This window comes from Parasteatoda tepidariorum, chromosome 9 (assembly GCF_982258835.1).
Source record: "Parasteatoda tepidariorum strain Cologne lab strain chromosome 9, Ptep-v5.0, whole genome shotgun sequence".
In the NCBI taxonomy this organism is placed as follows: Eukaryota; Metazoa; Arthropoda; class Arachnida; order Araneae; family Theridiidae; genus Parasteatoda; species Parasteatoda tepidariorum.
This window is the reverse complement of record NC_141763.1, coordinates 29,618,166-29,634,166: the sequence shown is the minus strand read 5'-3', so window position 1 is coordinate 29,634,166 and position 16,001 is coordinate 29,618,166. Positions and strand designations below refer to the sequence as shown.

The 16,001-nt window shown below is 27.1% G+C and overlaps 1 protein-coding gene across 1 annotated transcript; it reads right to left on the bottom strand.

Annotated features, from left to right (window-relative positions):
* Window positions 1-2,805: 2,805 nt before the first annotated feature.
* LOC107444466 (uncharacterized) lies at window positions 2,806-7,319 on the bottom strand. Its single transcript, XM_043044035.3, has 4 exons — window positions 6,995-7,319; window positions 6,048-6,185; window positions 4,017-4,109; window positions 2,806-3,912 (listed from the first exon to the last, which is right to left on the bottom strand). Exons 1-4 carry the CDS (start codon window positions 7,029-7,031, stop codon window positions 3,575-3,577), a joined length of 606 nt encoding a protein of 201 aa, XP_042899969.1. The 5' UTR covers window positions 7,032-7,319; the 3' UTR covers window positions 2,806-3,574.
* Window positions 7,320-16,001: the final 8,682 nt, after the last annotated feature.

The window sequence follows — 16,001 nt, the reverse complement described above, 5'->3', positions numbered from 1 at the left end:
TTATAAGCATGTCAGTCTATAAAACAACATTTATCTTGATACTTGTGTAGTAAAAATTTGAACACATTGTAACAAAAACAGGGTGTGTAGCCAGATTTTTCAACAAAAAAAAATAACACCTTTTAAGTACTCAAAAAATATTTTCAATCACTTTCCAAAAAAGAAAAAAAAATAGAATCTGCTTAGCAATAAGAACATTTTTTCTATCGCTTAAAGCTCTTAATTTATAAATATAAAATTCAAAAACATTTTCAAATACTTTACATAATCATGGTAAAATAACTAGTATCTGATAAATATGGCAGAGAAAATTGTGAAATCATACATTTTTTGTAATTTAGAACAACAATCGATACAGTAAAGAAAAAGGTTCTTTTTAAAAGATAAAAAATCAAGCACTTTTTACAAACCCCAAATAAAAAAAAGCACCTTTAAGGGCTTTTAAAAAACATAAATCAAAAATAAGCACCTTTAAGCACTTTTTTAAAAATGCTACACAGCCTGAAAAAAATAAGATTATCTAATAAAAAGATAAACATTAAACTAACAACAGAACAATTAATTTACTTTTGATGCAAAAAAAATTTTTAATTAGCTTCATAGAAAAGATATTACAATTTTATGCAAAACGTAAAAATCAAAATAAACTAGAGCCATAAAAAGTTATAGTAGAAAACGTGCACCAAAAACAATAGTTTTATTTTCAAAAATACAGAATTTATTTAATTTTAGAAGTTTAATGTCAAAAAGACATTTTTAAAACAGATAATTACTAAAAAATACTAAATGTGTAAGCCATACTCAGAGAAATGCTTATTAAAATCATGAATCACAAAAAGTGTGACACAATTTAAATTAAGATAATTAGTTTTTTAAATTAAAAGTAAGTATAAAAATATTTAATACACTTTTAAGTTTATTTTCAGGTACAAACAAGCAATTTATAGAAATTACATTGAAATTTTGTATAAATGAAATAAATTATGCAAAAGAATTAAAAAATTACGCCGAAAATTTTAAGAAATATATTTTATAAATTAATATTAAAATATAAAGAAGTTATGTCAGATTGCAAAATATTTTAGACTCCATTCGTCACATAAAAAAGTAGTTATTTAATTTATAAAAACTAATATCAGGGAAAAAAACTTAAGTTTTAAAATAATTAAAAATCGTAAAATGAAATTTAAGACAAATGCAGAATAAAGTGACAGATTTTAGACTGTAAAATTATCAAATAAAGAAAAGAAACATACTTGCAATTTCATGCAAAACAATAATATACAAAATAATACACATATTAAAACATAGAATGATTCAACATGGAATTTTCCGAAAAAAATGCGTTGCAAATTCAACAAATTCATGATATACAAGAAATGTACTCCGAGTTTATAAAGAAGCTTTGAGAAGTGAACACAAATTATCACAGGAAAGAAAAACATTTACATGCTTCCTATAAATGTTTACACAAATTTGTTTTAATTATCATAAAAACAGGATAAATATCTATTATTAAATGCAAATGACATAAATTTGTAAACAAATTCAAAGTGACAAATTGTCATGGGGGTGAAAGCTTAAATGAACTTTTCCTTATATTTGTATACATGTTTGTTTAAATGAACCTAAATTATCACACAATAAAAAGATTAATGTTCACATTAAAATGCAGAGATCATATATTTGTTAACAAATTTATTTAACATAAATTAATTATATTGAATGTGGGATTCAATGTTTCAAAGCTCAAATTAAGCATCGTTATTATTAAAAAATATTTAATTGGATACTCAAAACATTGACTACAAAAAATTAATGATATTAAAATTAGTTTAATAGCCAGATAATGAATATCTTTAGTTAATCCAATATTATTTAAAGATATTCATTTCAAAATTTACTTTGTTCAATGTTTCCTAAATTATTTTACTTTCTCATAAGATTTTTTTTACAATGGAACCTCTAAACTTTAGTAATGTTGTGAAACTTGAATAAATATTACTAGTGTATTTATTCATTTACTATTTAATTCATCTTACAAAATCATTTAATATAATAAACTCAAATAACTATTTTTTATTTATGTTAATGTAATAACAAAGTAACAATCATTCCAAGTAAATTCATTTTTAGTAAGCTTTATTAAAGTTTTGTAAAAAAGTTTAAATTAACAATTAAATAAGCAATTAAGACAAACTAGAATCAAATAGAAGTTCATCGAGACTCGACACTCACAGAGTTAATGAAATCTAAATAATGCACACAAAGATAGTTGTGTAAAGTGTTATGTTTCAAAGTTTGTAAATTTTTAAATATTAAGGCAAATAGGACGGAAATAGGTGATTATCAAGACATAACACTCTTGGACTTAATGAAAGCTTTCTCAGCTAAAATTTAAAATAGTTCACATTAAGACCATAGTGTTATAAAGTGTTATGCTTCTAAATTTGCCAATTTTAACAATTAAGGCAAATTGGACGGAAATAGGTGATTATCAAGACATAACACTCTTGGACTTAATGAAAGCTTTCTCAGCTAAAAATTAAAATAGTTCACATTAAGATCATAGTGTTATTAAGTGTTATGCTTCTAAATTTGCCAATTTTAACAATTAAGGCAAATTGGACGGAAATAGGTGATTATCAAGACATAACACTCTTGGACTTAATGAAAGCTTTCTCAGCTAAAAATTAAAATAGTTCACATTAAGACCATAGTGTTATTAAGTGTTAGGCTTCTAAATTACCAAATTTTAACAATTAAGGAAATTTTGACGGAAATAGGCAATTATCAGGATATAACTCTCTTGAACTTGGTAAAAAATTTCTCAGTTAAATATTAGAATAATTCAGATAAAGCTTATGAGTCATGTCGAAATCTAATAACAAGATAGTATTATTAATTGTTATCACCAAACCTAAACAAGACATAAATGAAATAAAATTTGATTAGTTTCAAAAAGAATCGTCACATATATTACTTAATTACAACTATTACAAAATAGTTGACGAATAAAAATCAGTTTTATTTTGGTGAAAATCTTTCTCAGTTTAAAATTTAAATACTACACAAGCTAAATGTTAAATTAAAATTTGAAAGTATCATCATCAAACTTATACATGCTGTAAAACCAAATGAAACAAAATCAAAACTTTCAAAAAAATCAAATCATCTTCACAACTAATAAAGAATAGTTAATAAGCTAAGAGTAATTTTATTACACTTAGCGAACATCTTTCTCAATTCAGAATTTCCACAGTTCACAAGCAAGCTTGGTATTGAATTAAAACTTGTTAACAAGATGTACATGATATGTTTTTAAAAGCACCTGGTATAAAAAGTCTGATATCTTACAAGCCTAAACATGGCATAAAATTAAATGAAAAAAATTAACAATTTAATTTTTAAAAATTTACATTAAATGCACAAAAGGAAAATTATGCAAACAAAATTTTAAAAAGTCATTGTTACAGCTTATAAGAACATTTATTTAGAAGAAAGCAACATTATTTATTATCTTTTCAATTCAAAAGTAAAGCAATTTCAATTAATATAAAAGCTATGTGCTTAATTAAAACTTGTTACCAAACACATATGGTATGAAAAGTGTAACCAACAAGCTTATAAATGACATTTGCACTTTACTTAGAGACATTTTTAAATTATCTGATGCCATGTTTAATACTATCCATTTAGGGTGCTTCATATATTTAACTTCTTCAGGTAAATTTAAATTAAAGCAATCAATTTTCAACTCTTTTATAGTTAAAATGTGGATCATTTTCAACTCTAATTGTACACAAGCATGAAAATAATCATCTGTCATCTTTAAATCATAAAAGCGTAAACACAGGTGCACAACATTATCCATATAAGGTGGATCTATACAAATAGGTGGTGGATTCCGTGCTGCAATGAGGAAAGTATTAATTATATTAATATAAATGATACAGTATTTTAAAACAGAAATGTATGCTTAAGACAATACAAAATATGTTGTACAAATATTTTACCTGATACAGTCTCATTAATGATTGTCTTTTGATCAATAGTTAAAGCTGCTGAAATCCCATATTCTTTAGGAAGATAAGAAAATTTCACACAACCTATAAAAAGCAAAATTTGTTAATCCACGTTTAAAGAAAATGGTAAAAACAATTCATGATTATGTTATATTTTTCACCTATTAATGAATCTAAAAAAATTAAAATATAAATTATCAATTCATTTCAAACTGTTCACTTTTTAAAAATTAAATTAATTAATTTGTAGACATCATGAGTTTATAAAAGAAAATGCCTTTTTAAATCGAGAACAGAAAAGGAAATAGAAACATACAAAAACACTAAAAGAGAATCGAAACATATAAGTTCAATACAAAATGAATTAAAAATAAAAAGGTTTAAAATAGATACAAACAATGAAAAGCAGATCAGGGTAAGGTTTTGATGCCAAAAACTAAATTTTGACATGGCACATCAAAAACCTGTCAAAATTCTGTGTAAAAAACTTTTATTATCATTGGAGATATTTTATTAGAAGTTAAATCATGCATAATACTTACATCATAATTATTATACTATAAATATGATAAATATAAGATCTCATTTACAGAAAAATATAGTCAAAGTTATTGAAACTATTAGCTGGATTTTCTAAAAACATGGTATTAACACTTTAAGATCAATATTATTTGCTATAACTAGGAGTTGCTAATTATCAATCTAAAAATGATTTTAATCATGTTATGTCACAATATCTCAACATTTGTCACTAATATTTATATATACATGAACATTGACCATAAATCATAACTATAATATATTTCTTGGTAAGCAAACTAATAACTTAAAAAAAAAAATGCAATTATAAATATTTATTTAATTAGTTATTAATTTTTTCAATCACTGGATTCAAGGTTTAATTAAGTCATTATCACTACTTAATACAATTATTAGAATAAATTTCCTAATTGCATATTAATTTAGTATGTTATAATAGTTTTGGTATGCCTTGATTCGTGTCCATGCAGTTTAGCACCAATTAAACTAATATTTTCGAGCTCCGACCTTATTTATTCAGAACTGAAAAATAAACTTTGAGTACAGAGAGCTTCAAAACGAAAGTTTTGTAATCCTGTACTTTGGGAGGAGTTAAAATGGGGGGGGGGGATATTTGTGCATCGTGATCTGCCAAGGTGCCAAATTTTAAACTTGCACATTTAAAAAAAAAAAACATGTAGATGTTTTCCCGGGGGTGACTACGAGCTATATCTATTGAGGTAACCCCTTTCTGTGATGTTTTTTTTTTTTTCCTCCCTTCATGCCAGTGCCGGGAAGTTGCCAAGATTTGGCCATTATTCTGCCACAGATCAAAAGACGAAAATCTACCCAAAAATATAGTAAATGAAAATTGATTTTAAGATGAACAAGATGATTAAAAAGTGCTTTTTTACAATATGACTGCTCTTGGGAACTATAAAATGTTAACTACGTGTTTTTATAAAACAATTATTTTTGAACTTTTATTTTCAATAAATGCTATTTTATTTATTTAGAACAATTTAATATATATAGTAGATAATGATTTTCAACAGAGTAATTTTGGGTTTTTGACAGTATTTGTCTAAACAAAAGGGGGTTTAAGGTCAAAGTGATTAAAAAACAGAAGTAATTGATCACTTGGAAATTTATATATACTTTTATTTTTAATTACTTCATATTTAAAACAGCTAATAATTATTTTTTACACCAAAATTTCGGAGTTTTAACAAATGTCAAAAAATATATCCAAAGGACTTTTTGACATGACAGTTAATAACAGACAAAAATGTCAATTGTTAAAAACTTGACAAGCCAGGTTAAATAATTAGAAATAAAACATTTTTACTAATTTGATTAATTTGTTACTTTCTTTAAAACTGTAAAAACATCATACTTCATGCAGAATAACAGCACTATATTGTTAATAATTATAAAATTTTACAAATATTTCATAAGATACAATTAAGTGGTAAATATTGAAAAACATGTTTACGCATTTACCTGTATCATTTAATTTTATTTCAGGTACAGTTATAGTCAAGCAACATCCACAAGTAAATTCTTTACAAGCACATCCATTCCGATCAAGCTCAGAAACAGCATTATTCAAAACGATATTATTAGCACAACAAGCTAAAACTAATAAAATAATGAAGATAAGAAAGAGCAATGTTACATAACTTTTAACAATATAAGCTTCACTTTAAAACTATCATATTTTCTCGTCTTTCAGTGATGTAAATAAATGGAATAAAATTTTAGTTTTCTGAACTTTCATTTCGTAGTACAGTCTGAGATTTAACAACAAAATGAATATTTCAGTACATTTATAAATTTTATATATATCTACATAACATAATTTTTTTATATAAATTCATTATATAAGCTTTTTTTTTCCTCAAAAAATTTATGATGATTATAAATTATGGATAGAGTTTATTTACTACTAATGAAAATACACATGGATTAGAAATATCTTTTAGTAACTGACATGAAAATAATCATTTTCTTAATTTCTATCCCTGAATAAGAAACGTAACTTATAACATTGTCTTCACTCAGTTCCAAAGTTTAATTCTTCCAACAGATGGAACATCAAGAATCCATCAGAATCAGAAGTTCCAAGATTCATTAATTGAGAGTTAGAGTAAAAATTAACTCACATTCAATAAATTTCACATTATTATATGCATAAATTATATTTAATAATAAAAAGAGGGACTGAAAAATGTTTGAATTAATTGTTCCATTTACTTATAACTTAAGAAAACAAGATTTTTAGGTTTTATCAGAAATTTAGATTAGTTACACTAAGTTAGATTAATAAACGGTACTCTATAAAAATTCAAAACCAAAATAATGATCTGACAACTGAAATAATAAAGAAATGTATTCACAAAATATGATCAAAGATTTTCAAAAGACACGTATAAATTTAGGGTACTTACCTAAAGATAAAACACAGGTTACGAATAATTGTTTCATTATTAAACAAGATTTTCTTAAACCGAAGTATTTTAGCTCTTAAATGCGAGTTGTAATAATATATTCGAACAAAAATAATAATTTCCGGTATTTCTTCCTGCAGCTGTATTTACTACAGAGTGATATCATGGAGACGAATGAATAAATGCGAGAACAATAATCAAACGTGAAATGTTAAATAAACTGCACAACAATGCAAAAATCATTGTAAATAAAAAACGGAAAAAGCTCTGTTTGAAAAGAGAGGGAAAATTCCCTACTTCCTTCCACGCATGCTCATTTGCTTCAGATTTTTTTGCTCTCCGTTCAAAGTGTACACTTAAACCTAAACCAGATCTATCAATAAAAGGTTGCTATGGAGACGATAGTTGCTACGTTAATAGACGTTTACGAGATAATATTTAGGAGTTTTTGACGAAATGTGTTCGAAAATGAAAATCTAATTTTTAAATATATTTTTTTTCATGTGAGAAAATGTGTGTGTGTTTTTAAGCTATTAGTAAAATATATAATATTCTAGTCTAGAAACAACGTAGAACGCTAATAAACGAATAAAAAGAACCAGTTGAAATGTGCTTATGGTGCCGTTTCTACATTATTTTATTTATATTGGCTTAAAATAAAATTGCCAACGGAAAATAACCACGGTGTTTTGATGGGTTTTAACAATTACGTAAAAATATTTCGAATGAATTATATTTTTAATACAAACTTCTGTCAATAAAAGTTTTTTTTTTGTTGATAAGTTAAAAAATTTGTTTTAAATCAATAAAGCTATGGCACCCACCCTAACCAGTGGCGTATGTTTAAATCACAAAAAATGAATGATTAATACTTTTTTATATCTACATCATACTTACTGTACAATAAATAGCTCATAATCAAGAATGTATAATTTTGAAAGGGGATTAGTCTCCAAAACTACGCTACTGACCTTAACAAAGATAATTTTTGTCAAACAAATTTAAGTAATAAAAAAATCATGCATTTTTATATTAATTTTTCAAAATTTTCGATGTGAAAAAACATTTTGTATAATTTTTAAAATAGAAATATTTAATACAACAAAAATTAAATAAAACATTCAAGTGGACTTCATTTCAAGATTAAAACTTTCTCAGAATACCACTCAAGTTTCACTGGCTGCGGTCAGTGAGCTGGCGGAGGACCATTTTGGTAAGCCTGTGTAGTGACCGAGGGGGCGCGGTATCGGTCCTAGTTAAATTATTTTAACTTAATGTGATCGACTTCGAGCGCAGGTCGTCGGGCTACTATAGCGGGAGAACCCCCTCTGCTGAAGATCAAAATTGTAATGGCGTGTCTTTGGATCATTCTCAGGGATGTTTACCAGACCGTTGCTTTAGCTTATTATGCAGCTGCAGTGTCACATAAATGAAGAATAATTCAATAATTCCTCAGACCAATTTTGATTTTCATAAAATTATCGAATTAATATGTGAATAAAATAATACATCTGAATTCCATTTTTTTTCTTCTAAAAAACGTTATTTAGTTATAAATATATAATTTGAGAAATTGAAAAAAGAACAAATGCTAATCATTAGAGTTAGTACACATTACAGATACATTTTAGAAAAGTGTAGATATTTCAATAAGTAAGATATTTGTTGTTGTTGTTGTTGTTGCTAATTCCCATCTGGTCTGACGGGGTCTGACCAGATCAATGAATCCGTTGACATTCAGAAAATCCGAAACCAGAATGGGAGAGGAATGAATGTCATTCCAGTCCAGCCCTAAACAGTTCAAGATGTGCTCAGGTGATGCCTGGTTTTGTTGGCATTTAGGGCAAAGAGGAAAGATTTTTTGATTTGCAGAAAATGTGAGACTTTTTAGGTGTCCACTGGCCAGTCGGGATAAGCAGGTGTTGGTTTGCCTATCACCAGGGAGAGATAGAGAGAGTCCTGGTCTTTCTGCTTTATACCAGTAGTGAATAGGTGGAAGCAGCCACTTTTGTTTGTTCTGGGCCTTTTGCCTTGCAAAAAGTTCAAGGTATGTAAGCTCTGAGGTGGAGGGAACTGGATGGTCTAGTCCCTTCTTTGCAAGAGTGTCAGCCAACTCGTTGCCGTGGATATCGACGTGGGACGGGATCCATTGAAAGTGGACCTCATGCTGTTGGGAAATGAGCTTTACTTTTTGTAGGATCGAAAAACTGGTTTTATCTCCAATGAGGGCCCAATTTTTGAGGTGTTGAATTGAACTACGGCTGTCAGATAGTATCCAAGTATTTCCAAGGTGCCCTTCACTCAAGATTTTCTCTAGTCCCCTGTTGATTGCAATTAGTTCGCTTCGAAAGACGGAGCAAAAATCGGGGTTTCGTTGATGAAGAGTGTAGTTCTCTCGAGGTGTTTCAATAAATACCCCACTGCCAGTCTGTCTATCCATTTTACTGCCATCAGAGAATATTTTGATGTCGTTTGGAGGGATTTTATTGATGATTTCCAGGGACAACTGTCTGAGGAAGTCAGGCACACAGTCTTTAAGAAATTTTTTTTACGCTGGTATCGATACCAGAATTAAACCATTTAATTCCGTTGTAAAGGATATTACAATTTCTGAAAAACATTTTCAAATTAAATAATTAAAGTTTCAAATAAATATTCAATGTTTAATAGTTTTAAATTTTTTTTTTCCCTTGCAAAATCTGATGTATTTTCTTTTTAAATTTCAGTATAGCTTTTCATCTTCAAGGAAATCTACTATCAAGACACTATAAATGGAAATGGCACACTCTGATGGAATTTTAAGTTCAATCCTTACTGCGAATGATTTTAACAGTGATTATTCAGCAAGGACCACTTTAAATCTGCCATTTAAGTCATCATGTTGAAGAAAGATGCTGTCATGTTGAAGTTTGGAGAAAGAGGGAAACTTGTGAAGTTCATCCCTGTTTTTTTGTGGTGCGTACAAAAACTGTTGCTGAATTTTTCATAAAAGCATTTAACGACAACTTGGAAATATATTTTCAAGCAAATATAGACTAACAATTAGAACTCAAACTGTATCAAACAGTTTAAAGTTATGAAAAGAAAATTATTTTATTTAATAACAATTAAGTATTTTTAACTTTTGTTTTAACCACAAGGTTGTCGACGTTAATTTTGAACAATGAAGGTAATGTATTGCATTTACAATTGGATGAAATTTATATTACAGTGTGTTTTGTTTTTAAATAAAAGTATTATTCTGTGAAATAGTTATATTTATTATGGATTTCTTTTTTTTTAATTACTGTAACGGTTGAATATTTAAAATTTGTTTTTTTTTAATCTTTCGGTATGATATCGAAAGCAATTTTTTTTTAATGCTGATTTTGAAGTATAACTGAAACTCTTGAGGATTTTCATAATCAACATTGAGTTTATTATTTTAATTTTGGAAATTTTAACATAATTATTTATTTGAAATTTGAGACAAGAATTTATGCTTTTTTATTTTTATCATGTTTAAAATCATATTATTGTAAAATAATTATAATCGTGAAAAGTTCTTTTGACTGAATAACATTTATATTATGATTAAAATTCCTAAAAGAATATTGCTTAAACTTTTATCTTAAAGGTCTTGTATATTCTTTGGGAAAATGTGTAGAATTGCATCGTTCTTTTTTTTTTTTTTTTTTTTTTTTTTTAAAGTCTCATTTAAGACATTTGCCTATAATGTTTTGTTTGTTTTTACTATGTTCATGAAGCTTAAACTCTTATCAGCGAAATACAAACAATGAATTAGTTGATTTTAAAGAAACATTTTATGATAGCAAGGTTTTTAAAAAGTAACTGATGACAGTCAAATTTGGATCAATACAAAAGCAACTTATAGTAAAAAAGTATGTTATGCTTTTTCGTCTCATTCTTGTATGCAATTAAATGTTTGGGAAAATTTAATTCTGATAAAATACAATATTTACAAATTTTTTTTTTTTTTTGGTTTTGACCTATAAATGTTATCTAAACTTTAAGTAAATAAAAGTACATAGTACCTTTAACTAATTATTGAATAGTTAAAAATTTCTGATGTCCCAATGTAAAATTATTTTTACATTACAAAAAATAATTGCAAATTTTTTTAATTAAAATTCATAAAAGCTTTTTTTGTTTCCACTCCCTGATAATATTTCTACAGGTGCCTTTAGGTTTTGTTTCTAGTGTTTCGTAGGTAAAATTTCAGATTCTAAAAGGATAAAGTTACGTAAGTATTTCTCTGTTTAATTTCAGTGATAGAAGTGAAATAATTTATGCAAGTAAGTAATTTGAATATTTTTCAATTTTCTTTATTGAGTCAGTTATTACAAAAAATAACAATTTAAAAATTTGAGATATAATTTAATTTTAATATTTTTGGAAATGAATAACTTAGTTATATACTAGTAGAAAAAAAAGTTAAGGTAAATTTTCAACTCAATTCAAATGTAAATCAGGGATGAGATTGGCCAAATGTCAAAAAAGCTGAATTTTCACGAGAGTAAATCTTATGTGATTTATAGCAAAAATATCAGTAGCATATTCTCATCCAGTTTCGCTGATGTTGTCATGCCTATATATAGCAATAATCGTCGATTGAAAAACTGCCACTGTTTATAGTTACTAATTCAAGAAGAAAACTTACTTTTTACAAGAATCGAGATAAAGGATTTTAAAATCACGTGAATACAAATAACGATCTTGGATTTTAAAATCGCGTGAATATAAACCACGATATTGAAATCACTTGTATGAAAATCGATACTGGATTTCAAAAATGTAAAAATACAAATCATGATGCGAAATTTTCAGATTGCGTAAATACGAATAACGATGCATAATTTCTAAATGGAGTGAATACGAATTCAAAGCCTAATTTTTAAATCACGTGTAAATACGAAAATAGATGTTGGATATTACAACCGCAAAAACGAATCACGACATTGGATAAACTCGCATGAATACGAATCTCTACATAGAATTTTAAAAATACAAATCGCGATATTGGATTTTTAAATCTCATAAATAAGAATTGCAAAAAACAATATTGAAATCGCGTGAATAAGAATCACAACGTGCACCTTTTAAATCAGGTAAAAATGAAAATCGATGTTTGATGTTAAAATGCAGCGACGTCTGAATTATGAAAATATGAGCTATCGAACAAACGGGTAAAAACGAGAAATATCGTATTTTCTGCTCATAAAAGCTAAGAGCTAAAATAAGTAGATATGCAGAAGGGTTGATGGCAGTTACGTAGTTTGAATTTTCTATATATTTCAATATATTATATCTATATATCAAATCGGAAATAAATATAATTATTTTATTTCAACGGCTGAATTTTCAGAAAAAGCGGAATATTTATATGAAAAAAATTCTAAGAAAATCGGAGTTTTTGATTAAAAAAAAAATAAAAAAAGGCGGAAATTTGTGAGACAAAAGCGAAAAAGGCGGAAATCCGCTAAAAAACGGAAAAATCTCATCCCTGGTAAATTTAACTTAGCAATTATGTAGTGTGGTTTTCTTAATTTACAATTTCAGAATATAAATAATGATTGATAATTGTAAAATTACAAATGGCTTAAATTACAAATTTTAAAATATATATATGTATTACAAACTAACAAATTCAATTGAGCTTTTGATAAAATAGGCTAATTTTTTTTTTGAAATTAAGAGTACATTTTAAATTTAAAGACTTGAAAATTATTAATGATATAAAATTTGCTTTAAAACCCATTGTATGAAGAAAAGAAAAAAAATATCAATAAAAGTTGCAATAAAATATTTCCTAATTAAGTTTGAAATATTAAAAAAAATCAGCTGAACATTAGATATACTTTGGAGTAAAGAGGAGAAAAATGGAAGGTAGCAGAATTCACTGATATAATTTTATTTAGTATTTCTGTATTGCTAAGTAAATAATGCATGGAATGACATAAAACTATTGCTCTATGTTTTATTGCTTCACAACAATACAGAAAATTAAATAAAATTATATCGCCGAATTTTTCTACTACTATCCATATCTTCCTCTTGCTTACTCCAAAAAAATAAAAAGTAAAGCAAAATAATATCAGAAAATACAAAATCTAATATTATATAGCATCAAAACTAATGCAAAATAATATTATGGCGAACGCTAGATAATATTAGTTTGTATAGAATCTAATATTATATAAGGCTGAGCAAACAGCGACCTCTTGTATCTTTCTAATATTAGAACTTGTGCAAGATAACGTTAGATTTTGCCGATTTTCTGATATAATCTAATATTATGTGCTACTTGGGCAGTCGAAAATTTTTTAAATCGTAAGGTATACAAATTTTTACATAATTTTAAAGAATGCAATTTTACAAGGAAAAATACAAAGTTTGAGTGAAATCGGTTGAATAGTTCCTGAGAAATCGAATAAAAAAAATAGTATCAGTCGATTTCAATTTAACGAAAACTGTTAGCTCGAAAATTATAACTTTTTAAACCCTCGTTCACATTACATCTGAAGATGAACAACATACCTCACTTCGTTTAAATTTCAAATTAGTTTTGTAGTGATTAAATAATTTATGTCCGTTTTTCTTTTTTATAGGCTTTTCGAAACTTTGATATAAAAGAAACTAATCACAGCAAAATTATAGTTTTTTTCAGCCAGATATTTTTAGGCCTGAGAAAAAAAATTCGCCTTCTTTACATTTGAATTAGTTTTGGAGCATAAAGTTTGATATTTTCGCTTTTTAACTTTGTTGATAGAATTCATAATATAATTATAATCCCGAAGAGCTAGGAAAGAAAATTCTTAAATTTTCAAAAGATAACATGGACAAATAAGGTGTCTTTATTTTGCAAAATAATAATAATAATATTTAAATTTGGGGGCTTGATGTTTATACTTTTGTAAGACGTATGTGTATTGTTAGATGATTGTGAAACTACTCTTTGTGGTTGGTAAGAAGCTAATTCCCCCACCCCCCTCTTGTCTGAAAGAATGCAGTTTAGCGGTTTAAAAAATAAAATTCATACCTCATTAGCAAATACCAGTAGCTAAATATCTTAGTATTTTCAAATTAAAATATTTAAATTTGCACGTAAAGAACAGATTTTAATATACTGACTACACCAATACAACCGATTCATTGGTAATCTGCTCCGCTGTGGGTTTGTTAGATAAAAAGGATTTGCACCAAACAATAGGCTGAGCCCCAAATATATTAAAATTAAAGCGTAAAAACTGGAAAAATGAATAAAACTAAAGTGAATAATGAGCGAGCACCTTCATATACTTAAAGAAATATCTAACTTTGATAATTGGAGTATCAAATGTGAACCACTTTATTGAAGAAAAAAATGCAGAAATAAAGGGAGTATACTAGCCAAAATGAGAAGGGGACAGAGAACATTTAATAATTAGCCTACATTATCAGAATATTAATATTTGCTTCTCAACACTCGATAACTAATTATGATCAGACTAATTTCAGTTGCTTCCTTTTATACAGGGATGAGAGTAGTTGGAAAGTAAAAAAGAGGAAATTCAAGAATGAATATATATATATATATATATATATATATATATATATATATACAAAAATTTGACAAAAAAGTGTAATTTTTAAACTTGTAAACCATGTGATTATAAATCCCTATGATTAATTTTAAAATTGCATGAATATATAAATATGAATCACATGCATGATTTTAAATTGAGAGAATATGAATCCCGAAATGAGGCTTTTAAATCACGTGAATATGAAAATTTAAAAAATGCGAATTATATCGAATTTAAAAAATGCGAAAATACAAATCATGATGCGTAATTTTTAGATCACGTAAATACGAATCACGATGCGCAATTTTTAAATACCGCGAATACGAATCCCACTGTCTAATTTTTAAAGCACGCATAAATAGGAAAATCGATGTTTGATATTACAACCACAAAAACGAATCACGACATTAGATTTTAAGCTCGCTTGAATAGGATTTTAAGCTCGCTTGAATAGGATTTTAAGCTCGCATGAATACGAATCGCTACATAGGGTTTTAAAAGCGCGTAATTGCAAATCGCGATATTGGATTTTAAATCTCGTAAATAAGAATCGCAATGTACGACATTTAAATCGCCTGATTAAGAATCGCAACGTTCAACTTTTAAATCAGGTAAATACGAAAATCAATGTTTGAGGGAGGAATGAGGACTTCAATACCTTCGCTTCGCTGAAAATTTAATTCCTCATAAAATATTTTAACTTGTGCAAAAAAAAAATTTCAGCGGAAATTAGCGGGAAAAATTGAAAAATCTGAAAAAAAAAGCGGAAATCCGCGAATCCGCGGAAGAATCACATCCCTGTTTATAGCTAAACATTCATATTAATTATATACAAGAATATTACAACGACCAAAATTGCGACGATGTATGCATATACAGTGGGCAATGTCTGTTTTAAGAGCTTGATGTCATTTTAAGAGCTTGATTAACTGACTTGCTGACATCACAAAAGTAGTACGATAATGTGTTTGGAAACTTAAAGTTAATCCTCACAAAAGTTCTTATGGGCTTATAATGTTGAAAATTGTGATGATAAATGCCCAGACAATGACGAATTCAGCGACATGGAGCACAATCGAAATTATTTCAACGTTTGAAATGTTAATTACTCACTAGTCAAACAATCCAGCTCATAGTTTCCATGATAGATTTTCGAATTCTTCTTAAATAGTAATTCTTTAACCACTGTTTTAAATACATCTGCCATTAAAACAAACTACAACAGAAAAGATTAAAATCTTAAAAAATATAATATTCAAGTCATTATTTTAAAAAACTTAGGGAATATTCTTACTGGAACTGGTTTGATCGTTCTATCTAAAATCCACCAATTAGATTCTCAATCGCCTAATGCATATTTAACACGCTGAATGCCATGGGGGGCACCGGTGACCGGCGAAGCCAAGACTACTAGAAACACATAATTCAAGTAAATTTTTAAT